The sequence below is a fragment of the Zootoca vivipara genome, chromosome 15 (genome assembly GCF_965207765.1).
Source record: "Zootoca vivipara chromosome 15, rZooViv2.hap1.1, whole genome shotgun sequence".
NCBI classification, from domain to species: Eukaryota; Metazoa; Chordata; class Lepidosauria; order Squamata; family Lacertidae; genus Zootoca; species Zootoca vivipara.
In genome coordinates this window covers 41,778,878-41,805,516 of record NC_142598.1, presented here as the reverse complement: position 1 = coordinate 41,805,516, position 26,639 = coordinate 41,778,878, and the positions used below count along the sequence as shown (strand labels likewise).

Sequence of the window (26,639 nt, the reverse complement as noted above, 5' to 3'; positions counted from 1 at the left end):
CCACCCAGAGTGGCTGGGGAAACCTAGCCAGGTGGATGGGACATAAATAAAAAATTTATTTATTATTATATTATAATTATTTGCAGCTGCTTATAAATCAAGTACTCAATTGGCACCGTAAGCACCCCTGACATCCCAGGACTGCCTCTTGAGAGTAGCTGATAGAGAAATTGAAAGGCACCGGGCAGACTCAGCAAGGCAACGGCTGAAGCCAAGGGTTAGGATATTAATTGAGGGGGGGAAGTGAGGGCTGCGTGAATTGGGCTGCTCACCCCTGCAGCGCTTCTGGCGAGAGCTACACCATTCGCAGGCAGCCCTGCCGTTCAGATTTCCGTGTGCTCCCTTCACTCCAAGCCAAGTTCTCAGCTGGTGCCCGGAATGTGCCAGCAACGCGATCAAGCAAACGGCACGCCCAGCCTTCCTATAGCCTTGCGTCTCTTTAATGTCATTTCAGTGTCGAAATTTACAGTGGTTTTCTGATACAGAGCAATTGTCCTCTGCACACCCCGGTAGGTGGTTCAGGAAGGACATATTCACAATTCATACAAAAGTTAAATTTTACAAATTTTTTGGCAATTAAACTGAGTAACCCGTTTTCTCCTATTGCCATTGCCCAACCATTGACAAAAAAAGTTATACAATAATTTACATGGAAATGTGTTTCTTCTCCAAAGTGCTTGATAGACTATCCTCAGGAAAATTTACAGGGGCCTGTACAATTATTTACAGGAAGTCCTTCTTGCAGCGCTTGTTCCTCCCCTATGGCTTCTTGGAAAGTGCTTTCTACAGGGCCAGCGGTGGCAATACTTCTTAAAAGGATTACAGGTAACCAGCGACTTAAAAGCTGAATTGCTGTGGACAGCCGTTGACAAGCTTCATATGAAAATGGGTTGTGAGCTTGGGCCATCTTCATTCTCCCATGACAGGAAGGAAAACTGTCCAGCCACTGGCTTCTGTCCAAATGGTGTAAAACAAAAGTAGACTAGGAGATGGCCGCCTTCATGACAAGTCATCGTCTGTGCTGACGACTGATATCTGTTCGGAGGAGAAACGAGGATTAATGACAATGCAATCCCTCCTGTTTCATGCAGTGAAGTTTCTGCAGCACGTGGGTTTGTGTTTAACACAAGATGCTCCTGGCTGTCAACTTTGTATGACGGGAACAGTACACAATACTTACCCTGTTTTACTTCTCCGCAGAGCCAGCGGAACTTCCTAGCCAGTAGCTGCCACAACTTTAGCAGCTAATGCAGCCATCTCTGTTTAGCCTCAAACATGACTTAGGTGGGTGCTGAGACAGAAGCAGTTCCAAGAGCCCAAGACCCTTGGCAAAGGGTATCAGTTGTGCCCTGGTCACCTCCCATCGCTCATTCTGAAGGAGCGTCTCCACCCCCATCGTTCTGCCCGGACACTGAGGTCCAGCGCCGAGGGCCTTCTGGCGGTTCCCTCGCTACAAGAAGCCAAGTTACAGGGAACCAGGCAGAGGGCCTTCTCGGTAGTGGCACCCACCCTGTGGAACGCCCTCCCACCAGAGGTCAAAGAGAACAACAATTACCAGACCTTTAGAAGGCATCTCAAGGCAGACCTGCTTAGGGAAGCTTTTAATGTTTGATTTCTGTATTTTAATGTTTTGTTGGAAGCCGCCCAGAGTGGCTGGGGGAACATGGCCAGATGGGCGGGGTATAAATAATATATTATTATTATTATTATTATTATTATTATTATTATTATTATTATTATTATTATTTTCCCCACAGATAAAACTTAAGATGACTCCCGAGATAAATATTAGAAGAGGGGGAGAAGCCTCCATGGGGTCAAAGGAGAAATCCACAAAGGGATCTCCCATCTTCTGCCTCCTTCCACCTGCTTGCTTTGCAAGTGATCCTCTGCAGGCCACCGGGAAGTGAGCCTCACTGAATCCAGTGGGTCTCCCTTCAGAGGAAACCAGCCGAGAACCAGCGAGGGCCCCTCCTGAGCTCCTGGATCCCCAGACAGTGCTTGGCCCATGGATGGATCTGCAGCCACGTCCCGAGTTCTGCTATGCACTTACCAAAGCTAGTTTGAAATTTAAGCCTTAAGAACCAATTTGGATTAAGGACTTTAAACAAATTCTGATTTTCAAGAGTTGCCGGGATCCATTTAAGGCAGTCACTATCGTGCCCTGCATTCCCATAATCCCTGACCGCTGGGCGACACAGACTGGGGACGATGCGAATCACAATCCAACACGTTAGGAGGACAGCACATTGGTGGCACCACTGCTTCAGATACGACAGGGAAGTGATGCCTTATTTCTGGTGCCTAATATTTACAATCTTCTACCGTTCCACCCCCTTCACTTACAGCTGGATATGTGTGGCCCACTGAAGCGCTGTGTCTTCCGATGTCTATAGAGAGGTCTTCTTCCGTCGTTTTCAAGTACACCGGATTGTCAAAATTCATGCTTTTCATGTTCTTGTGTTGCCAGTTGCGCCACATGAAGTAGCTGCCTGCCGCCGCCATGGTCAACAACACTGAAAGAAATGGCAAGGGGATGTTCCTCTGGGGCATCTTAGCCCAGCTCAGACTGCTGAATAGCCTTCGGTGGCCTAAGTTGAACCCAGCCACCATCAGGAGCAAGTGTGCCGCCTTGCTCCCACGACTGAGGGGGCCGCAGCCGCGTGGCATCAGCGGGGCATGTGTGCATGGTGTCAGCATGCTGACCTTTTGTGCGCACACCCCACGGCTTGTGCATGTGATGCAAGCACACCCCACGACATGCACACAGGGCTGCCAAGGAATTTTGAGGGGGCCCAGCCTGAACATGGGGGTGGGGCCTTGACCCCCTGATCAGGAGGGAGGTGCAGTGAAAATCAGGAGGGAGGTGCAGTGAAAATAGCTCACACAATTTCAGGGCAACGTCTTCTACTTACATACGGGAAGAATGGCCCATGCTGCTGAAGAACTTCTGGAAGAAGAAAGCTCTTCTGAAACTGGACTGCTTAGATTTTGTCCTAGGAAGGAAGAAAGAAACAGCCATTTCATTCATTCCCAAGTTGAACCCCGGTTAAGTGTTTTAAAAGGTTTCCACATCTGGTACTGGTAGAAAGCTTTGCCTACTAAACAGTTCAAACTCTAAGGGAGGCAGAAAAGTTGCCCAAACTTTGGCAGACAAAATGAGCCACCTGCCCAGCTGGTTTCCACTCAAAACTCGAGGTGTGCTGCTGCCACAAATCCCCCCTTTTAGGATGTTGTCCAATGCATCATGGGACGACTGCCTGGTGCAATAGCTCTGCTGGCCAGAGTCAGAAAGGAATATTTCAGTTCAAGTAAGAGAAGGATCAACTCTGAAGGCTCCAAGGCCTACCCAATGGGCATTGCAATTCTGAGTAGAAAATGGTAGCATGAAGCTTAGGGCAGAAAAGACCAAGTTAGTGTTGCTTGGCTGGGGGGGGGGCGTCTAGAGGCCTCTAACTGTCTGCCCACTCTCCCGTGAGGTCTGCAGCTTGGAGGTAATCCTAGATTATCCTCACACTGCCGTAATTGTCAGCTGTATCCTTCCCATGATAAGTCAATCCAGACCATGTAATTAATGCCTCTATTTCTAGACCACTGTAATGTGTTCTCTGTGGCTGCCCTTGGAAGCTAGCATTGTATTGTGGAGTTATATATTCTTATTTTCCAGCTTCGTGTGACAGCCACAGTATGGATTAACTGAGGTTTATGAACTATTAGCTTTGCTTACTTCAAGTGCTGGATGACTTTTCCAAACTTCCAGTACTCTGGGACCGAAGTATTTTAAGAACTGCTTCCAGGCATAGGAAATCATTCCCCCTCAAAGATGGCCTGGCCAGCCCCTGCTCTCTGTGTCAGACATCGGAGAACCAGGAGCAGAGCCTTTTCGGTGGCGACGTCAAGTACCGGAATGTTCTATTCCAAAGCAGGTTTCCCTGGACTGAAGGGCCACTCCACTTTCGGCAAGCAGCCAAGGCTTTCCTCCCAGCGGGACTTCATTTGGCCTCTGAACTACATTTTGCTGTACCTTTTATTGCAAATCTCACAATATTGTACTTGTTAAGGTCGCTCACTTTGCATTTTATTTGTTCAAATGATGTGTAAACAAGTCAAGAAAGCACACTTTTGGCAATCCATACCAAGGACTCTGGGATATGGCATTCTTGCTCAAGAACTTAAGTACCTTCCTGGAAGAAGCCAAGAAGCAGCTAAATGTATAAGCTGAACATGCTATAGCTTAGGACCCCACTCTCTGAGCCCCCCCCCCCCAAATTAGGAGTCTTTGTAAATTGTGTTTCTAAAGGAACTTTTGTTATTGCCAAATGCCAGTATTAAGTTTATGAATAAAAAATCATTTTAAGTTAGAGCTTAATAATTATTTCACTATTAATATACTACTTCTTAATTGTATCCCACTATTAATATACTTCTTAATTGTATTTCAGTTCAATTACTTCGGTAAAATACATATTTTGTTATGCGAGATACCTATGAGGTCCATAAATTACCATATAGCATGTATTCAACACAAAAAAACAGCGACAATTTGTTGTTGACAAAGGACAGCTGGACAGATAAAGGCCCCCCCCCATTACCTTCAGGAGCTGAGGGCCTCATCAAATCTAAATCCGGCCCCGAGCTTAGCCCAGTGTTCCTTGGAATGACCCAAACACGCAAGGTCTCAAAAAAGACCCCTTTGCGCTGAGCAGAAGTGGGGTGAGCCTTCGCTTATTCTGCTCCACCACCAGAACGTTGCATTAGGACCAATACCTCCAGAAAGTGGTCCAGGTGGTTTTCCTGTCCTGCTGTTCTCTTTTGCCTCAGCAGCTCCTGTACCTGAAATTATAGATCGGCAACTTTGAAGCCCAGGATTGACCGGGTCCTTGTTCTGCGGAGGTGGCGCGTCTACAGATGAGCATGTTCATGCATGTCTCAAATTAGCTGCGGATTGCAAGATGTCAGCCGTCTGCTGCAACTTCGTTACACAGCAGATCCGTCATCAGATCAGCTCTTGAATGCTTAGAAAGTCAGGCTCAAGTTATCTAGCTCTTGGCCACTTAAACCATTTTTAATTTTTTGTATTTTTTAAAAAATAAGAGGTCAAATGTATTTCTAAACTATGCTGGAAAATAAAAGCCAAGGCTGAAGTCTGAGCGATGTTATGCTTAGACCCAAGCTGCAGGACCAGTTGAACACATTATCCAGCACAGTGTTTCTCAACCTTTTTTGGGCCACGGCACACTTGTTCCGTGAAAAAAATCACGAGGCACACCACCTCCATAAGACATACCTCCATGCCCTGTAGAGCGAGACCACCGAGCGCCCCAGCCAGCCAGAGGGGCCTGGAACCGGCTGCTGTAGCAGCAGGGAGTGCGCGGAGCGCCAGTGCAGCGCCTGGCCTCTTCTTTTTTTGGGGGGGGGCTGCCCGAGGCCTGCCGCCTCGGTGCCTGGAACTGGCGGCTGCAGAGCGGAGCGCTCCGAAACGGTGAGCGCTCGGAGCGCCCTGCAGCGCCAGGCCTTTCTTTTCTTTTTTGCTGCCCAAGGCCGGTGGCTGCAGAGCGGAGTGCTCCGAAGCGCTCGGAGCGCCCTGCAGCGCCTGGCCTCTTCTCTCTTTTTTGGGGGGCTGCCCAAGGCCGGCGGCACGTGACAAGGCAGCAAGTCGCCCTTCTCGCCGCGGCATGTCGCGGCACACCAGCCAGCCTCTCGCGGCACACTAGTGTACCGCGGAACAGCGGTTGAGAAACGCTGATCCAGCACTCCAAGAGATGCTATAGTAGGTTGATATGTGAGGTTTCAGACTTCAACTGGCAAACCTTTCCCACCTAGAACTAGCGTTCTGGATTAAGAGAGCTTGCTTTTTCAAGGCACTTTGCCTCCCAGTAGGTTGTATGTCAGCATACATCCCACTGCAGAGAGTATCATTTGTCCAATTATTATCAGGTCGGCATTTGAATTTAATAGATGCCTACTATAGCTTGTGAAATCCATGAGAATGTAGATGCCAGCCAGAATAAGCCACTGAATGACCACATCAAAGCATTTTGGACAGTATAAATGCACAAGATGGACAGGGCAAAGACTCACGAGACACAACTTCAATGAGCAGGCAGGCATACCTCTGCATCTCAAGCCATTATCTTGCAACGTGTCACCATCGGGACAAATGCAAGTATACTTTGGCGAACGGTCATTGATCTGGGGAGCAGGCAAGCAGAGATATTCGCAGCCTCCGTTTGTCATGTTCTCATCTTCACACCAGTTCTTTCCTGCAGAGAGATGTTTCCAAGCATATTCATCTCGTATCAGAACTTAAAGCTTCCATCAAGACGGCAAAGGCTGTGATCAGTTTACTAGGCGAGCCATCGCAACGTTTGGCTTGCAGTCAAGGCTATACTCCACATGGTGCTCATCAGGGCCGTCTTAAGCATATCTGGCACCCTGGCACTGTGGTGTGAAGATCCCTCCAGCGCCCCCCTGCCCCGTTTCCCAGCGGGGCCCCCTGGCAGCCCGACGCCCTGGCGCCTTGTGCCACCCAGCCTTGCCTTAGAGCCGGCCCTGGTGCTCATCTTCCTATAATGGGAGTGTTTTCCAAGAGGAAATGCGAGAGCAGAGAATCCTCCCCAGGACGTGCCCTGGCGAGGAAGAAGGCTGCCCCGTCTTTCCAGCATAGGATGCTATTTGTCCCTTGGCTATTGCCAAAGTAAACCATGGACCCAGAGCAAGTTACAATCAGAACTTGGATGGCTGAAAGCAGAATTTGGGGCAACCACCCACTTCCCTCTCAGATACACTGTGGCAACTTTAAACAGATTCATTTATGAAAGTCTTTTTATACTGCTGTATCATAAATATATAGCACAGCAGTTTACAACAATATAAAACCATGAAGATTAGAAAAAAAGTTAAAAACAAGTCGTAAGCAAAAGAAGGGAAGGGATCATCTAGTCTAGGCACCCCCAAACTCGACCCTCCAGATGTTTGGGACTACAACTCCCATCATCCCTAGCTAACAGGACAAGTGGGAATTGTAGTCCCAAAACAGCTGGAGGACCGAGTTTGGGGAAGCCTGATCTAGTCCCACTGGCTGCAATGTATTGTGGGAGATGTACCCTTAATTGCCTGCCTAGACCTGGTGGAAGAGAAGTTCTCAGCTGGCCTTTAAAAGTTGGCCCAGAAAGCTTCTCGCACTCCACCTGCTGACTCCTGTTACCTGATTGCTGTACAAGTTCGTGATACACAATGATATCCCGAGCATCATACAAGTTGTTGACTACGGTTTCCAGCTCAGCGCCCGTAAACTTATTCGCACCATACACAGCTTCGTTTTCACCATCTGTCCAGTAAATGGTGTCCTGGGGAGAAAGGTGGTTATATCAGAGTGAAGGATTATTCTTTGAACTGCTGAAGTTAAAAAGAAGGCAAGTGAGGACCAAACGTGTTTTCCATCAAATTCCACAAGTCAAGTTAAAAGGAGCAGCAACTTTTCAGCAGCAATTTAGTTCACTGGCCTCCTGGCCCAGCTCCATTATCACGGAAGGCAACAGCCTTTCTGCAGCTCAAAGGACTTCTCACCACTCTTAGCTTGCTAATTTATTTCTCACATTCACAGACCACCTTTTCTTCCAAGAAGCTCCATGTGGCATACGTGGTTCTTTTTCCTCCCCAGTTCATCCTCACAACAACCCTGTGAGGTTGGTTAGGCTGAGTGACTGTGACTGGCCCAAGGTCAGCCAGCCAGCTTCATGGCCCAGTGGGAATTTGAACCCTTGTCACAACCTGACACTCTACCCAGTAAGCCACACTGCCTCTCACTGAGACCTTGGCTCTTACCTCAAATATCGTCAGACCAAGGGGATGAGCAAGGAATTCATGAGATTCCAACACGATCCTTCGGTCGTGCCCATTGAGATCGACACTGGACAGCTTGTGAAGCTTAGAATCGACCCAGTAGAGACGATTCTTCACACGATCTGAAGAGAAAACATCTCAGAATGCAGCCAAGTTTTGACAAGATCTTGCCTAAATGCACTTCTAAGCCTAGATTTCTAAGGACGTTTTGCAGTAGCGTCCTTGGCTATGCAATGGGTAATTAAGGCACCACAAAATGCAGATTACATGAGTCAATGGCAATGATCATCGAGAGAAGCCATGGAAGCATGTCAAATACCCCCAAGGCTGGGTATTGGCTTGATTTGGGGTGGGGAAAGGTCTCATCGTGTTCTGGCCCAAAGCAGTTCACCCCAGAAGACTTGCTTTCACACCCACACTCATCCCAATTAATCCAACTCCAAGAATTCCTTAAACAAGGAATTCCAGCACGGTAGGAAGAACATTTATATACCTAGTGCAATCCCATTAGGCCTCTCAATATCTGTTGTCACAAGTTGTTGCCTGTCAAGTCCATTCATCCCTGCTTTCTCAATTTTGGCTGGTTCACCCCAATCAGACCAATACATGAAGCTGTAAGAGAAACCAGGTAAAAACTGTCAGGAGTCGACTCGGCTGCCTTGATCATTTTGCATGTTTCTAGAGTTTCACCTTAAAACTTTGGCTGATGGTTGGGCTAATGGGCTCCTGGCAGGCCCGGGCAATGTATTGTCTAAAACCGGTTACAATCGCAAGAGCAAGTTCAGAATTTCTGATCAGGCAACGCACCACAAATTCCTGCTCACCTCACTTTCAGTGAGCCTCGCACCCTGCAATCGGGCTTGCCCGGTGCTTGTCCACCCCCTCCCTGCGCAGCCCACCCACCCACCTCACGAGTGGGGCTTTCCTGCCCGCCCCCCGTGCCTTGTGCCTTTGTTCCTTTCCCGGCTGCGGAAGCACTAGCAGGCTGCCTCCTCCCTCCACATGCCGAGTGGAATGGTTGCCTTCTGGTAGCCAAGAGAGACTCCGGTCAGAGGGAGCCATGGCTGGCGGTTCTGGGGGAGGCCGGTGGCTCCACGGTGCCCAGCAGCGCCCCAGCTGATGCACTCCACCCGGGGCAGTGCCACCCGTTCAGCCTCACCAGGAAGAGGTAGAAGCTAAACATGGCGACGTCAATCATCTCCTCAGCCGGCAACTGCCTTCTTCCTCCCTTTCAACATCGCAATATACCGCCATATCGCAAAGTTTAGCTGGCGATCTATTACAAGGTTGGAAAGCAGGTTTTGCCCAGCCTTACCTAGTTCCTATTTGTGCCAAGTTACAGAAAGGATGGGTCTCTTCCCTCAGGGTCATTATTTGGTTGCGCAAATGCACAATGCACCAAATCATATAGATCAAGCCTAGAAAAACAGTCCCTTCTCAACTGGGGTGGGCAAGTACAGGCATAGGCAAACTCCGGCCCTCCAGATGTTTGGGACTACAATCCCCATCATCCCTAGCTAACAGGACCAGTGGGTCAGGGAGGATGGAAATTGTAGTCCCTCGGGTCTGGAGGGCCCGAGTTTGCCAATGCCTGGGCAAGTGTTGTGGGCAGCTACTCTGGCATTAAGTTACTAGCAATTCTTCCAGTTCCACTTCCTGTCTATTCAACATAGATGTGCTTACATTGGCAAAAATATAAAAGTTTATGAAGCAAGTTACTGCTGTCTTTTCTGGATTCCCCAATGGAATCCTCAATGATATTCATTCAAATTGCGGGTTTCCTCTCTCTCTCTCTCTCTCTCTCTCTCTCTCTCTCTCTCTCTCTCTCTCTCTCTCTCTCTCTCTCCTGCAAGTGCCGCTATACGTCTTGGAATGCTGTACCCTTTGAGCGGATAGGTCATATCAGAGGGGCTCAAACATCATCAAGGTTGATTAAGTTAAGATGATCTCAGACATCTAAAGATTGTTTACCCAGAAAGTGGATCCACCGCAAGAGAGGCTGGCTCTTTTAAGTCCGTGTCAAAGAGGACCTTCCTTTTAGCACCCTTCAGGCTGGCCACGGAAATGGACTTGAGAGAAGAATCAGTCCAGTAGATGTTCTTGTATATCCAGTCAACAGCAATTCCTGCAGGACTCTGCACATTCTCTATGATCCGGCGGTGCTGGAGCGGCTTGTTATTAGAAGTGATGGAGGTGCTGGGAAGAAAGATCTCCTTGAGTTGAGTCTCCAGTGGATGCAGCCTCCGGTTCTGACACACCCTGCCCCAAACCCAGTGTGCGGGGCTCCAAGTCTAGGATTACCTAGACTCAGGTTTAGCTAGAACAAGCTTGCAGCCTAAGGGCCACATTTCCCTCAGAGACAACCTACTGAGAGCTACATGCAGGGAATGTTCACATGGGCAAAGCTGGAGACCCTCTCACAACACATTTCCCACCAAGCCAAGCGAGAGGAAGCACAGTTCTACAATACATTCAAGCTAAGGTCAGAAACATGGCCTGAGGAGAATTCCCAGGGCTGGAGGCACCTTTGGCCCTCAGGCTGCAGGCTGCTAACCCCCTGGTCTACAAGTTGAGACTCTTAACACCCCACGGCCACCCATCAAAGGAAATTGATTTTGGCCATCAAACTTGCCATCTGGTATGTTTTGGCAGTCACACACAGTAAGGTTTCAGCTGGGCTTCCCTCCCGGGTCTGTGTGCCTGGTACCAAGCTAAAAAAGGTGCCCAGGACTTTTAGTTTGTTCATGTATCTGCTCAGCTGCATTTGAAACTCAACTGTGTTAGTGACATCTTGCTAAGTTGATAGCCATTTTGAAACTGGGTAGTGGTACCTTGCTTCTCAAACTTAATCCAGAATGGATTAATCCGTTCCAGACTTTTAAAAAACAAACCCTAAAACAGCAATTTAACATGAATTTTAGTATTTAACGAGACCATTGATCCATAAAATGAAAGCAATTAACAATGTACTACAGTCACACAATCAATCAGTAGCTGAACTGAGTTCCACACAGTCACAAAAACAAAACAAAAAAAGAGTAAAAAAAAGTAGAATAAATAGCAAAAACAGACAGACCTCAGCATAACACTCAAAACGGAAGTGTGGAACCCAAATTGGAAGCGTAACACTCAAAATGGAGCACATTTAGCTTCCCAAAAAAGTTCGCAAACTGGAACAGTTTGCAGTGTTTGGGTTCGAAGTTGTTTGAGTACCAAGGTGCTTGAGAACCAAGGTACCACTGTACAGGTATGGTGGCTCAACACCTTAAGGGAGCACTCATTATTAGAAGGTTCTCGCCAAGGACAAAATTTTGCACAGCTCCGTTTAGTAGATCGTGCTTTATGGTAGCAGCCAGCACTGGAGAGCTCAGTTGGTTAGAGCCTGGTGCTGATATAACGCCAAGGTTGTGGGTTCTATCCCTGTATAGAACAGCTGCCTATTCCTGCATTGCAGGGGGTGGGACCAGGCAATCCTCAGGGTCCCCCTCCAACTCTAATTCTATGATTCTATTCCTCTATATGTCCCCCCCAAGAAATCCAAGGGTCTGTCTCCAGCTGGACCTGTGTGTCGGGTGACCTGAAAGACCTACGCTGGGCCTGTTGATTATCCATTACCAAGTTGAGGCCGAGAGTAGGGTACAAGACATTGTCTTCACCCAAAAAATAAGCTGCATAGTCTTAAAGGGAGGTTTGGTGATCTATTGCAAGTCAGCCAAGCCAAAGGTTGTTACTCTTTAGGTAGGTGTGCAAGCAGCTCTTCAGTTCCATCACCTGCATGGAAAAAGCTTACCTGAGGAGAGCATTTGGGCCAATGTCCGCCCAAAAGATGGCATGCTCAGCCATGTCCGCATCCAAAGCCACCACATTCCTCAGGTCTCCTATTAGCTGGGTATAATCCTGCCTTTCCAGGGCAAACTGCCTGATGTTCCAGCGATTTGTAAAAAGCAGGCTTGGTTCTCCACCTGCAATAATAGATTAGTAGGTGAAGTGTACAGCCAGAGAGTGCAGAAATAGCTTTTTACCCCGAGCACCCACTTTCAAACAAGTTCCTCTGTGGACCTTTTCCTCATCTGCAGGCTCTGCTCAGTCATTCGTGTCTCCTCATTCCAATTACGCATTTCAGGAATTCAGATCTCAACTGATTCGGCTTCAGAGGCAACCAAGGGCACCCATTGTCAATTACAAAAGTCCTTTGACATTTTGCAAGGGGGACAACTTTCGTTCGTCTCTCTGGGGTGCAAGGCTCTGGTAAGGTGCCTGGAAATGAGTTTGCGATTGTTTTACATCCTCAAGTGGAAAATTATGGACACCAGGATGAAGAGTTGCTTAGTGCCAGAACCACTCAAGCTGCTTACCGATTGCCTTACATACTAGAGTTTGTGGGTCCATCCGGTAGCCCCGGCTACATTCGCATTTGTACCCCAACTTTGTATTGATGCAGATTTGGCTGCAGATACCCGGGTTCTGGCATTCATCGATGTCTGGAAGAGAAAAGCTACTTAGCATTGCACTACAATAGGAATACAAGTTTCAGGAATACCATCTCGCCACAAAATGCTCACCTCCGCACGTTTTTCTGTCTATCAACTCAAAACCAGCAGGACAATCACATTCATAGCCTATAACCAGGTCCCTGCAGATATGGGAGCAGCCTCCGTTGTTCACAAGGCACTCATTGACGTCTGGAAGAAATGAGAAGGGCCACTCAGTCCTTTGTGAGATTTGCTTCATGTGCTTAGAACATGGGGAGGCAAACTAAGGCCCGGGGGCTGGATGCGGCCCAATCGTCTTCTCAATCTGGCCCGCAGACAGTGCAGGAATCAGCATGTTTTTACATGAGTAGAATGTGTCCTTTTATTTAAAATGCATCTCTGGGTTGTTTGTGGGGCATAGGAATTCGTTCTTTTCTCTCTCCAAAATATAGCCCGCCCGCCCCCATAAGGTCTGAGGGACAGGGGATTGGCCCCCTGCTGAACAAGTTTGCTGACTCCTGGGCTTAGAAGCAATACCTCCCTAAACCTTCTAGAGATGTCTGTTGCAACAGAGAGAGAATTGGAGGCCGAGTTGTTGAATCAGCCCATGACCCATTAGAGCCGTGTGATACTTGACTGCTCTAGTGGGGAAATTGCTTTACTCGTGACATTTAGGTAGCAGGAAGCGTTGCCTTGCCGGCTTCAAAAAGGACATGGAATGCATGTTGCTGTTGAATGTGGTTCAGCTACGTTTAAAGTTCCAACCTTGAAAGGAAGGTGGCTTGTTTGTTTGTTTGATAAGAAGACACAGACCTATTCAAGTGTCCCGGGTGCCAACAATCCACGCTACGCTACCTACAACTTACTGCATTCTTTGAGAGGTTCGTCACTCCAGTCTTTGCAGTCCTGCTTCTGGTTGCAAACTTTGCTGGACTCGATGCACTCGCCACTTCTGCACCTGAACTTGCCAGGTCCGGTGCACTGATTCGCTGGAGGTCACAGGGAAGAGACGGACCACGTTAAACAGCTGTCCCAAGCTCAAAATGCTGTGGCTGCTGTCAATGAACTTGTCATTGGTGTAGGCTCAATACATATTCTACCACTTAAAGCATGCAGAAGCACTTAAAAACCACACGACATCTAGACTAATGAAAATAGGAGCAGCAACACTTTAAGCCTCTCTTTTAATCAATGTCGAGACATTGCCCTTCAATGATATGGGCATGCAAGAGCCTTCAATAGGAAGGTTACCAGAGCCATCACCACGTTCATTCCAGATTGCATTTTGCGCATCATTTATTGCAGTTTCAGGTCTCAGCCCGCCATCTTCTCTGCTGCGTTATGCTCCCCACTTACCTACTTGGCAGTTCACTTCATCTGATCCATCTATGCAGTCCCTCACACCGTTGCACTGCCTGGTTCCATGGACGCAGTTCCCATCCTCACATCTGAACTGGTCGGGTCTGCATGTCTGGAAAGCTGGGAGAGGGGGAAAGAGGGTGTTCAAGAACTCAGCTTGCAGCCGAAGGAGCCCAGGAGCCACTTTCTGCCGTCCGCAGACCAACGGACCGCTACTTACAGCAGTTGATCTCATCGCTGCCGTCTTTGCAGTCCGTGTCGCCGTCGCAGCGCCACTTCTTGTGGAAACATTCGTCTCCCGAATCGCAAAGCATTTCGCTCTCCCCGCATTTCACGGTCCGGACCGGCTGGTGGCCACACTGCTCCGAAGATTCGTCCGACCAGTCGGTACAGTCCGGTTCGCCGTCGCACACCCAGTTCACCGGGATGCAAGTGTCGCTCTCGCTTTTGCACTGGAATTCACCGACCCGACAAGTGGGTGCCGCGCAGCCGACCTCGTCACTGCCGTCGCTGCAGTCTTCGTGCCCGTTGCAAGCAAAGTCTTTGGAGATGCACTGGCCATTGGAACATGTGAACTCTTCCGGGTTGCAAGTGATGTTGGCTAAGGGGAAGAAGACACAACACAACTTTTAATTTTATTTACTGGGTACTGCCGCTTGACAGGAAGTCACCATGGGGAACTGCCAAACACCGAAATATTACGCTGATCAGGTTAATTTTGCACACCCAGAGAACTCTAGTACATGTTTTGATTTACACTGTAGTATACACTTGTACCTCGGTTTTCGAACAGCTTAGTTCTTGAATGTTTTGGCTCCCGAACGCCCCAGACCCAGAAGTGACTGTTCCGGTTTGCAAACTATTTTTGGAAGCCGAATGTCTGACGGGGCTTCTGTGACTTCCAAATGGCTGCAGGAGCTTCCTGCAGCCAATCAGAAGCTGCGCTTTGGTTTCTGAACGTTTTGAAAGTTGAAAGGACTTCTGGAATGGATTCCGTTCGACTTCCAAGGTATGACTGTATTTAGCACTAGCAGAATGGGTTTAACAGTTAGGTTTCCATTGTTCAGTTTCTGTTAATTAGTTCTCATGGGAAACTTACAGATTCTTGCTTCACACAATTAACTCAAGGCAGTGTCAATTTACTCTTGGCAGAAAGCCAAGGTCTGCCTGGCCTGGCAACAGCTCTCTGATTGGTTAATGACCAGCACTGAACTCTGTTATCTAGGAATGCTAGCACAGTTGTTGCTTGTTGGGTGTTAGGAGTAGGAGTGCTGCGTATGGTTGGAGAGAGAAAGGATTTATTTTGCTTTGCTTTGTATGCAGAAACTCTGCTGGTTTTATTTTCTTTTAATAAATCCTGTAAATAGTTATTCTGCGTCTAGCCGACTAGTCATTTCCACCTCAACTAGCTTCTGCGCTGTGCAGGAAAACTCTGCTACGTTTGGGCTAAAGCCACTAGAGCTATGCCTGACACTTCAAAATTCTAAGAGGTTATGGGTATCGTGCTGCCAGCCTGAGTTGTGGTGGTGTCAGCGTAAGCGGTGTTGGTTCCAGTAGTTCCAGAAGTCATTGTTCCTGTGGCGTTGGTGCAGCGGTTGGACACTGGCTGGTTCCTGACTGTCGTGAGCTGGTGACGCAGTGGACACAAGGACGACAGCTGCAGCGTGCGAGTGCTGGGTGCTGTGGTTCCTGTTCTCTCTCAGTGGCCGTGAGTAGCTGGTTCCGGGTTCCAGGGACATCGCTCTCTAGAGATGGCCTCACAACCAGTTCAGATGGCTTTTGAGCGTCTGAATGATTCCAATTACTTGCTGTGGTCGGAACGCATGCAGGCAGTGCTGCAGAGGGATCATCTCTGGCAAGTGGTGAGTAAGTTTCCTGCGAAGCCTGATGATGAAGACCTCGATAAAGACCAAAGAGCAAGGGCCACAATTGTCTTGGGGCTGGAAGATTCCCAGTTGCCGTATGTGAGGGGAATCAAGGCAGCTCGAGGTGTGTGGCAAGCACTTAAAGAACTCCATGTGCGTGAGACAGCGGTTTACAAGCTGTTTATTCGCTAGGCATTGTACAAGGCAATGTTACAGCCTGGGGTTACAATGCAGGAACACCTACACAGTCTGCAGTTAAAGTTTGATGCGCTTCAGGAAAAAGACTGTGCGTTCTAGGACCTAAATTAATGAGTATTTTAGTACCTTAAGCAATTGGTGTGTAGCAACATTCATGCTGAAAGAAAAAGCGCTCCTATCTTCACTTCAGTCCTAAAGTTGCCATCTGCATGGTTTAATACAAAATGGCAGCTTGCAAATGCAGAAATTTTAATTTAGATCACTGTCTCTTCTCGGTACTTTACAGTTTGCTGCTTTGAACCAGTGGCATCCCTGCCTGAGATTCAAGCCCAGGACTGTGGCCTGGATTCAGCTGAGCTGTGAGTCAAACGGGGCCTATTCCTAGGGACTCTGGCATTGGATTATTTGGGTTCAGGCAGCCATGGATCATGACAGGTCTGACGGGATGGCCCAGAATGATCCACGGTTGTCAGGCAGGAAGGAGAGGCAGGCCAGGAGAGAAAACAAGCTTGCCTGCCTGCCTGCCTGATGCCCTTTCTCCACTCAAAAGTTGGCGTTTGGGCAATGGGATCCTGCAAAGTGAGGCTGACACAAGTCCTGCAGAGCACCACCCTCCCACCCAGATGGCCTCCTTTGCTCAACTGTGGAGATGAGAGGGTGATCTGAGGGGAGGTGGCAGCGGAGGAGGAGGAGGTCTCTTTCCCCAGCCCCCGTCCTGCCTTGCACTTCTTTAGGAACAGGTCCAAGGTGGGCTGGGGGTGGTCCCCAGGCGGGGTGAATCCAGTGCCCCCAAAATTGGAGCCATGGGGCAGATCGGGGGGCTGTGCACAGCCCGACTCAACTACCCCTGGAAAATGTCACTGAGGGATTTGGCAAAGTCCCTTTTGTGGGATGTATTATTACAAGAGCAGTCAAGTACAACATTTCCCCGTTGCCTAGAATGGACACACAGGGGGATGTGGCTCCAGACAGGAAGGACTTCCTATCATACGTGCTCCGACGCTTCCTCCCCCTGTGTGTGACCAGGTAGATGGGCGTGGCCCTAGCTGACCAGATCAAAGGGCTCCCCACGCAACCATCTCTCTCGGTCTCTCGGACTCCTCCTCCTCAGGCGTGTAGCAAGGGAGGGGGGGGCAGGCCACCCCTGGCTCCAGTCTGGTGTTGACAGTGTGCGGGGCAGCGCCTCCGGCCCCTAGCCCGTCCCTCGCCTTCTCCGGCCGAGTGCACTGCCGCCCAAGCGCGCAGTGCGCCACGGACAGACTGCATGTGTGGAGATGCACAGTCCTTCCTGGCGCATGCATCGTGATATCACAACGCATGCGTCAGGCCGCGTCATGACGCACGCGCCAGGGCGGACTGCGTATGTGCCGCCCCGGGCAGCCAAGCAGCACCGTTCGCCCCTGCTCCTCCTCTTCCTCCTCCTGGACTCTTGCTCTCCTGGCTCTTAGCCAGCGCATGGCTCAACCTTCACATAGGATGGAGCCCACAAGCAGAAAGTCTGAGATGTAGCTCACACTTCTTGGCTCTGTACCCACAAGACAAAGCCTACCTTCAGTTTAATGCTGGGAACTGAATGTGAGTAAAACTTTACTCTTACTTTCAAAGAAGAAGACTGTGTTGTGTCATTATTATTTTAAGAGGTGGATAAAAGGGAAAACTTGCCAGGAACAATCCAGATTGGACAATCCAGACTGGTTTGCTTAATGAAAGGATTCTAATGAATCATCAACTTGCTTCCAAATAAGTTGCAACGGGAATGTGCTCTGCTGTTTACTCACTAGCGTGAGTGAGGAGGGATAATATCCAAACAATATATCCTCTCCTTCCTCCCTTAACATCCCCACACCTTCAAGTAGAGACAAGAAACCACAACCACCATTTTACTGAAGCTTAGCTCAACTGGATACAGGAACTGATGCTTGCATATCAATAGCCTACATCAGCTGTGAACACTGCCTCTAGTGTGCATTTGTGTGGCTGGATACTAATACAATTCCTGTGTATTATGGGGTGTGCTGTGGCCAAGTCACCCACACAGCCCTGATGAACTTAGGCTTACCACAATCGTCTTCGTCCTCAGCAGCGTCGCAGTCGCTTTCTCCATCGCATTTCCAGGACACAGGGATGCAGCGACTTGACTGAGGGCCACAACTGACTTCCCCTATATCACACTTCCTTGTGTCTATTGAGAAGCGATGAAGAATTCACTTAAAATAATAATAATACCCAGAATACTTAAAAAGCTCCCATGCAAGTCAGTGCAAGTACCAGTCAAGTGAGGCTTGGTCTATGCTCTGCTCGGGGGTCTCCAATCCTGCAGAGGGAAGCCAAGCCAATTCTCCCTTTCAGCATCTTAGGCAAGACCTGAGCAACTTAGCCTTTTTGGGGAGAGGGGGGAGGGGAATCTTGCATTTTTAATATTTCATAGATTTGGCTTGATGTTTGTTTACAGATTTAAAACAAATACCAAATGCTACCTCAACACAATAACCCGTTTGGGGTAATAATGCATTGGCTTATGCCAAGTTATTTGCCAATATATAGCTAATGGTTGGTTGAATGCTAAAAAGTTTTACTTAATTGTGGAGAAGGGGGTTAAACACACCAGCATGGCTTCCCTCAGAAATCCAGAAGCCTAACCTTGCAGCGAAAGTAGAGGAAGGTTTGGATTGTAGGCCAGGCATGGGAGATCTGAATTCAAATCCCCCTCCCCCGCCTGTCTCCTGCCCAACGGCTTAAGGCCACACCTGCAACTTCAGCGCAAGAGGTTCTTTGTCTCAGCCATATGGGGAAAGCATGGAAACAGCCTGCCTTGGGCGCAACCTCGCACTTGGCTTCAGCTTTAAGGGAAGGTGGCTACTCACAGCAAAGTTCCGATCGCTCGTCCGACGCATCTTCACAATCGGGGTCCCCATCACACTGCCATCGGTTCGGTATACACTGCCCACTTAGGCACACGAAATCAGATGCGGCACACGTTTTCTTCACTGCAAGGAAGTAGCATTTTGCTGAATTTGTCAGGGAAAAATATCAGCGCTTGCTTCCAACTGCTCCGATCAACAGGTGCCCTAGCCCAGCTAATGTGGTAGTTGCTGCCAGGTGTGTTCCACAGTGCACAGGATTTCATGCTTCTTGGAGCTGCCCTGTTGCAGAAGTCACAGCAGAGCTATGAAACCCTAGTTAGGATTCTGGCCACTTCCTCCACACGAAGAATACAGGAAGCACAATGCCAAAGGATGTGTCTGGAATAAATTTGGTAGGGATGCTAAGTGTGTGCGCTGGACCTCAAAGAAACAGGATATTTTGAGGTGCAGCTATAGTAGAAGTTGGCAGAATGACATAGTCGCCCGGTTGCTCCAAGAGATGCAGGCTTGCTCCACTTCAACATTTGGAGGAGGAATTTTCTGCTTCCCAACTGGTCTTTCAACAACAGTTCCCAACCCCAGGGTGGACGGTCAGCATATTTCCATCCTGCGTCGTTCATATCTTTACAAAACCAACCCCATTTCATTCATGGGCAGGTTCCTTTTAAAGGGAAAATCCAAAAAAAAAAAAATCCCACCCAGTTTTATGAACAAATAAAAGCAACACTTATATGAGGTGGTTTAAGAGCTGCCCTTCTCTCCTTTGAGATTTTACAGCTGCTTAGAGCAGCTCTGTGGCCGCATTGTAAGATTTGTTTTAAAATGCTCCCACCACATGCAGTCAAGGAATCGTACGAAGAAAAGACAGCTGTTGCCATGGGCCTATGAGCGACACCATCTTTTCCCCATACAATTCCACCCCCATTGTTCAGCCCAGACCCCGAGGTCTTCCTCCAAGGGTCTTCTGGTGGTTCCCTCACTGCAAGAAGCGAGGTTACAGGGAACCAGGCAGCGGGCCTTCTCAGTGGTGGCTCCCGCCCTGTGGAACGCCCTCCCACCAGATGTCAAGGAGATAAAGAACTACTGGTACATAACTTTTAGAAGGCATCTGAAGGCAGCCCTGTTTAGGGAAGTTTTTAATATTTGAGGTTTTATTATGTTTTGATATATGCTGTAAGCCACCCAGAGTGGCTGGGGAAACCCAGCCAGATGGACAGGGTATAAATAAAATAATAAGGTAATAATAATAAGGTAAGGTGAGACGCGGGTGGCGCTGTGGGTTAAACCACTGAGCCTAGGGCTTGCCTATCGGAAGGTCAGTGGTTTGAATCCCCGTGATGGGGTGAGCTCCCGTTGCTCGGTCCCAGCTCCTGCCAACCTAGCAGTTTGAAAGCACATCAAAGTGCAAGTAGATAAATAGGTACCGCTCCAAGCGGGAAGGTAAACGGCATTTCCATGTGCTGCTCTGGTTCGCCAGAAGTGGCTTTGTCATGCTGGCCACATGACCTGGAAGCTGTACGCTGGCTCCCTCGGCCAATAGAGTGAGATGAGCGCTGCAACCAGAGTCGGTCACGACTGGACCTAATGGTCAGGGGTCCCTTTACCTTTACCTAATAAGATATGGACCTATTGTGCACAGAGGTTCACCGACTGTGTGGTCTAATCTGTAGCCATCAAGGTGTCTTGAGATGCTTCAATATGCAGTTGGAACTGCAATTGTTCCCATCTCTATACTACACTAAATTGTGTACTGTCTTAATAAAAGCTGTTTTTAAAAGCACTTTTCATCTACACGGATACTAGAGCAGGATATAAGGCAGGCATGAATAAAACCAAGTACTGTATACAATGCACTAAAAGCAATAAATCATAATGCATATGGAGCTCATAGAATACAAGCAGTGCAGATGAAAGGTTGGTTAAAAACCGCAATGAAAGTCCCTGGGCAAAGTAGGAAGTTTTGATCTTGTGTTGAAGTGAACATCCCAGCATGACTGCCGTCAATAAAAAGTCTATTGCATAGACAGAGCCACCACCCAAGGATGCTCATACACTTCACTGCCTGTTATTTTATTACCTCCCCACCATCCCAAGGTCTCAGGGCAGGTTTCAATGATTTAAAATACAGTTTTAAAAAACACAATCATGAAAAACAGGGTCTTGACAATCTAACGTTCCCAGGTGTCAAAGAAGAAAGGGGTGCATCTACAGCATTTGTCCCAAACTGTATAATGAAGTTGCAATACACACCTCTGTGGGGAGGGAGTCCCCCAACTCAGGGGCTGCCACAGAGAAGGCCCTCTCTTGGGCTACTGGTACCCAAGCTCCTGCGGGCGGCAGAATCTCCAAGAGACTCCAAGTTGATTACCTATGTATTGACCCTTACCAAATAAACAAGGGAGCAACTCAGAAGAGTCAGCCAAGCCCACACTTCAGGTTCAGGTTGATCTAAGTCAGATGGCGCAAAGCACAGAGTTCTGAGCGCAGCCTTAAGAAAAAGAAGGAATTGGGCCTGGGAAAAGACATATAAAGATTTGAAGAAAATGTGGGAAATGATTGTTGTTAAAAAAATGAAGTTATGATCCTGAGATGTACAGGGCTTGAGCAAAAGACTTTGTTCCAATACGTGAGACTGGATGCCAGGCCAAGACCAGCCAGCCCCTATGGAAGGAAGAAGCTAAGAAAAAAAAGATTGGCAAAATAAATGACTGAACTGTGGAGGACAAATTATTCTAAAAAAGGGCAACTGTTTAATGCATATTTTTAAAGCTTTGTGTATAGATTTTTTTTTACATTAGTATAACTTTTAAAAGTCACTTGTAATAAAATGAAGGTTTTAAAATTGGATTATGTATATAAGAGTTGATGGACGTGCATGAACAAGTATATTATAATAGAACCAAGAGGGGGAGTGGAGGGAAGTCATCCAAAAATTATGGTTTAATTCGGTTATGGTTTCTTTCTCTGTTTCCCGCCCCCCCGCCCCCATTTTGTTATTTCTGGGAAATCAATAAAATGTTATCCAAAAAAAGGTGGGGGTAAGAAAAAAAAGAGTAATTGCCAAATGCCCTATCAAGGGAGGAAGTTCCTAGGCTGCATGTGGCCCATCCCTTGATAGGGATGCATGCTTTGATAAGCCTGAAGTGGAACCTCTAACTGCAGTCTTTTTGCTCTTCATGGTTTGCTGCCCAAGCTCGAAGCATGTCAGACAGAGGCAGGCCAAAGGACCTGCTGAGCTACTTTGCTACTCAACTACAGGCTCAGTGGCAATGCAAGACCTTCCTTACCACAGGACACTTCATCACTGCCGTCGGTGCAGTCTGGATCTCCGTCACATCTCCACAGCAGTGTTATGCAGCGGCCGTTGTGACACTGGAACTGAGAGTCGTCACAAGTCACTCTTGTACCTTGAATTAAGAAACAAGCCCATTAGATGCAGAAGCAGCAATTCAGAGTTCACCGATCCAATGCATTCTTTCACAGGGACGAGGCTTCTTTGCTTTTAGTGTCAGAGTTTGGCACCCTCCTCTGTTCAGCTGTCACGGGATGCTCCTTCTAAACATGGCAAAGGGAGGATCCCATGATCTCCAACATGCAAGCTCTTTAATTCACACAGCTCAAGGCCTATCACTCTTCTGGGATATGACTAGCAACTAGCTTTGATTTGATTAACAACCAGCCATGTTAGCAAAGTAAGGCCACAAACATTGCTAGCCTGCAATACTTACCAGGCTGCTAAGAGGCTAGTTTTAAAATGGTCTTTTAGCAGGAAAGCTGGCGAAAGAGGACGGGTAGACTCAGTCCCACCCTCCACTGGACTGCTCTCCCATTTGCACAGAATCCCATGACACCAGTAACTACAAGGGGAGCCCTTAAACCACAGGTCCACTCAGGGGCTGCTTGCCCATTGACTCTAGTGGTGCGGGGCGCCAGGGCGCTGGGTTGGGAGGGGGGCGCTGCGCGGCAGAGCCGCGCGGAAACCACACTGCGCCCGCCCACCAGCCGCAAGAAGAAATGGGGCAGGGCGGGGGCGCCGGAGCGATCTGCGCGCCAGGGCGCCCGACCTGCTTAAGACGTTCCTGGGTCCACTTTAGCAGCAAGTAGACCCCATGGGGAATGATTTTGCCATGGAATATCGCTCTCAATCACAACCTGAAAGTGTATTAATATGGCTTTCTAGTCCATGAAAGTCAGGCTATTTTACTTTTTTAAAAAACAGAGCATTATAACTGTACTGAGCCACTTAAAAGACCAAGATACATGTACATGTATCTTGAACAAGCTCAGCTGTCCAGGTTTCAGGTGACAATAGATGCGTCAAGGAGATGCTGCGATGCACAGTTCTATCACTGATGCAAGTTTTGCTGTCATCTTGGGAGAAAGGCCCACTGAATATTGGGGGAGCCTATACTTTACTTTTTTGGTTGGGCCAAAGCCGAAAGGTCGCTCAGTTGCGGATATGCCTGGAAGCGAAAGGAAAGTCCAATGCTGTAAAGAAAAATATTGCATAGGAACCTGGAATGTAAGAACCATGAATCTTGGTAAGTTGGATGTGGTAAAAAATGAGATGGCAAGAATAAATATTGACATCCTGGGCATCAGTGAACTAAAATGGAAGGGAATGGGCGAATTCAGTTCAGATGACCATCATATCTACTACTGTGGGCAAGAATCCCGTAAAAAAAATGGAGTGGCCCTCATAGTCAACAAAAGAGTGGTGAAAGCTGTACTGGGATGCAATCTCAAAAATGATAGAATGATCGCAATATGACCCCAAGGCAGACCTTTTAACATCAAAGGGACCCAGGTGGCGCTGTGGGTTAAACCACTGAGCCTAGGGCTTGCTGATCAGAAGGTCGGCGGTTCGAATCCTTGTGACGAGGTGAGCTCCCGTTGCTTGGTCCCAGCTTCTGCCAACCTAGCAGTTCGAGAGCACGTCAAAGTGCAAGTAGATAAATAGGAACCGCTACAGCGGGAAGGTAAACGGCCTTTCCATGTGCTACTCTGGTTTGCCAGAAGCGGCTTTGTCATGCTGGCCACATGACCTGGAAGCTATACGCCAGCTCCCTCGGCCTATAATGCGAGATGAGCGCGCAACCCCAGAGTCGGTCACGACTGGACCTAATGGTCAGGGGTCCCTTTACCTTTAATCCAAGTTTATGCACCAACTACCGGTGCTGAAGAAACTGAAATTGGCCAGTTCTATGAAAACTTACAACACCTTCTAGAAATGACACCAAAGAAGGATGTTCTTCTCATTATAGGGGATTCGAATGCTAAAGTAGGGAATCAAGAGATAAGAGGAATAACTGGCAAGTTTGGCCTTGGAGTTCAAAATGAAGCAGGGCAAAGGCTAATAGAGTTCTGTCAAGAGAACAAGCTGGTCATCACAAACACTCTTTTCCAACAACACAAGAGACGACTCTACACATGGACATCACCAGATGGGCAGCATCGAAATCAGACTGATTATATTCTCTGCAGCCAAAGATGGAGAAGCTCTATACAGTCAGCAAAAATAAGACCTGGAGCAGATTGTGGCTCAAGATCATCAGCTTCTTATAGCAAAATTCAAGCTTAAACTGAAGAAAGTAGGAAAAACCACTGGGCTAGTAAGACACAATCTAAGTCAAATCCCTTATGAATACACAGTGGAAGTGAGGAACAGGTTTAAGGATTTAGATTTGGTGGACAGAGGGCCTGAAGAACTATGGATGGAGGCTCGTAGCATTATACAGGAGGCAGCAACGGAAACCATCCCAAGGAAAAGGAAATGCAAGAAAGCAAAATGGCTGTCCAACGAGGCCTTACAAATAGTGGAGGAGAGGAGGCAAGCAAAATGCAAGGGAGATAGGGAAAGATACAGGAAACTGAATGCAGATTTCCAAAAAACAGCAAGGAGAGACAAGAGGGTCTTCTTAAATGAGCAATGCAAAGAAATAGAGGAAAACAATAGAATGGGGAAAACCAGAGATCTGTTCAAGAAAATTGGAGATATGAAAGGAACATTTCGTACAAAGATTACCATAATCAAGGACAAAAGTGGTAAGGACCTAACAGAAGCAGAAGACATCAAGAAGAGGTGGCAAGAATACACAGATGAATTATACCAGAAAGATATGGAGGTCTCGTACACCCCAGGTAGTGTGGTTGCTGACCTTGAGCCAGACATCTTGGAGAGTGAAGTCAAATGGGCCTTAGAAAGCATCGCTAATAACAAGGCCAGTGGAAGTGATGATATTCCATTTGAACTATTTAAAATTTTAAAAGATAATGCTGTTAAGGTGCTATACTCAATATGCCAGCAAGTTTGGAAAACTCAGCCAGAGGATTGGAGAAGATCAGTCTACATCCCAATTCCAAAGAAGGGCAGTGCCAAAGAATGCTCCAACTACTGCACAATTGCACTCATTTCACACGCTAGCAAGGTTATGCTTAAAATTCTACAAGGCAGGCTTAGGCAGTATGTGGACCGAGAACTCCCAGAAGTGCAAGCTGGATTTCGAAGGGGCAGAGGAACCAGAGACCAAATAGCAAACATGCGCTGGATTATGGAGAAAGCTAGAGAGTTCCAGAGAAACATCTACTTTTGCTTCATTGACTATGCAAAAGCCTTTGACTGTGTCGACCACAGCAAACTATGGCAAATTCTTAAAGAAATGGGAGTGCCTGATCACCTCATCTGTCTCCTGAGAAATCTCTATGTGGAACAAGAAGCTACAGTTAGAACTGAATATGGAACAACTGATTGGTTCAAAATTGGGAAAGGAGTACGACAAGGTTGTATATTGTCTCCCTGCTTATTTAACTTATATGCAGAATTCACCAAAGGCTGGACTAGATGAATCCCAAGCCGGAATTAAGATCGCCGGAAGAAATATCAACAACCTCAGATATGCAGATGACACAACTTTGATGGTAGAAAGTGAGGAGGAATTAAAGAACCTTTTAATGAGGGTGAAAGAGGAGAGCGCAAAATATGGTCTGAAGCTCAACATCAAAAAAACCAAGATCATGGCCACTGGTCCCGTCACCTCCTGGCAAATAGAAGGGGAAGAAATGGAGGCAGTGAGAGATTTTACCATACTTTCTTGGGCTCCATGATCACTGCAGATGGTGACAGCAGTCACAAAATTAAAAGACGCCTGCTTCTTGGGAGAAAAGCAATGACAAACCTAGACAGCATCTTAAAAAGCAGAGACATCACCTTGCCAACAAAGGTCCGTCTAGTTAAAACTATGGTTTTCCCAGTACTGTAGTGATGTATGGAAGTGAGAGCTGGACCATGAAGATGGCCGATTGCCGAAGAATTGATGCTTTTGAATTATGGTGCTGGAGGAGACTCTTGAGCAGGCATCCCCAAACTGCGGCCCTCCAGATGTTTTGGCCTACAACTCCCATGACCCCTAGCTAACAGGACCAGTGGTCAGGGATGATGGGAACTGTAGTCCAAAACATCTGGAGGGCCGAAGTTTGGGGATGCCTGCTCTTGAGATTCCCATGGACTGCAAGAAGATCAAACCTATCCATTTTGAAGGAAATCAGCCCTGAGTGCTCACTGGAAGGACAGATCCTGAAGCTGAGGCTCCAAGACTTTGGCCACCTCATGAGAAGAGAAGACTCCCTGGATAAGACCCTGATGTTGGGAAAGATGGGGGGCACAAGGAAAAGGGGACGGCAGAGGACGAGATGGTTGGACAGTGTTCTCGAACCCACCAACATGAGTCTGACCAAGCTGCAGAAGGCAGTGGAAGACAGGAGTGCCTAGTGTCCTCTGGTCCATGGGGTCACGAAGAGTCAGACATGACTAAAGGGCTACACAACAGCATACTTTTGCCAAACCACCAAGCACTGAACATAGATTATAACACCCCCTGGCAGATAGTTTCATCTAAGAGAGGGTAAAGCACACACTATATAGCTGAGCAAATTCTGAGTCGACAAAGCAGGGAGCAATAGCAAGTATTGAGAAATGAGTCACCCTGAAAAGACTTTGCAAGCATGCATTCACAGAGTGGGATGGTGGAGAACAGACT

At 47.8% G+C, this 26,639-nt stretch overlaps 1 protein-coding gene across 2 annotated transcripts in view; it reads right to left on the bottom strand.

Moving 5' to 3' along the window:
* Positions 1 to 424: 424 nt before the first annotated feature.
* VLDLR (very low density lipoprotein receptor) overlaps positions 425 to 26,639 on the bottom strand; it is a 33,587-nt gene continuing 7,372 nt past the window's right edge. Inside the window, exons 2-19 of one of the 2 annotated variants that reach the window (XM_035097125.3) lie at positions 21,891 to 22,010; positions 18,604 to 18,726; positions 17,799 to 17,921; positions 13,897 to 14,277; positions 13,674 to 13,796; positions 13,184 to 13,306; positions 12,408 to 12,527; positions 12,201 to 12,326; positions 11,636 to 11,807; positions 9,817 to 10,041; positions 8,339 to 8,457; positions 7,828 to 7,967; positions 7,208 to 7,349; positions 6,114 to 6,263; positions 4,768 to 4,833; positions 2,916 to 2,996; positions 2,347 to 2,516; positions 425 to 1,035 (exon numbers count right to left, since the gene is read on the bottom strand). In XM_035097125.3, coding sequence (XP_034953016.3) covers positions 1,000 to 1,035; positions 2,347 to 2,516; positions 2,916 to 2,996; positions 4,768 to 4,833; positions 6,114 to 6,263; positions 7,208 to 7,349; positions 7,828 to 7,967; positions 8,339 to 8,457; positions 9,817 to 10,041; positions 11,636 to 11,807; positions 12,201 to 12,326; positions 12,408 to 12,527; positions 13,184 to 13,306; positions 13,674 to 13,796; positions 13,897 to 14,277; positions 17,799 to 17,921; positions 18,604 to 18,726; positions 21,891 to 22,010 — 2,540 coding nt within the window. In that variant the 3' untranslated portion in view covers positions 425 to 999. The remainder of the gene's footprint in view (positions 1,036 to 2,346; positions 2,517 to 2,915; positions 2,997 to 4,767; positions 4,834 to 6,113; positions 6,264 to 7,207; positions 7,350 to 7,827; positions 7,968 to 8,338; positions 8,458 to 9,816; positions 10,042 to 11,635; positions 11,808 to 12,200; positions 12,327 to 12,407; positions 12,528 to 13,183; positions 13,307 to 13,673; positions 13,797 to 13,896; positions 14,278 to 17,798; positions 17,922 to 18,603; positions 18,727 to 21,890; positions 22,011 to 26,639) is intronic. The other variant, XM_060269252.2, reaches the window with a different exon arrangement.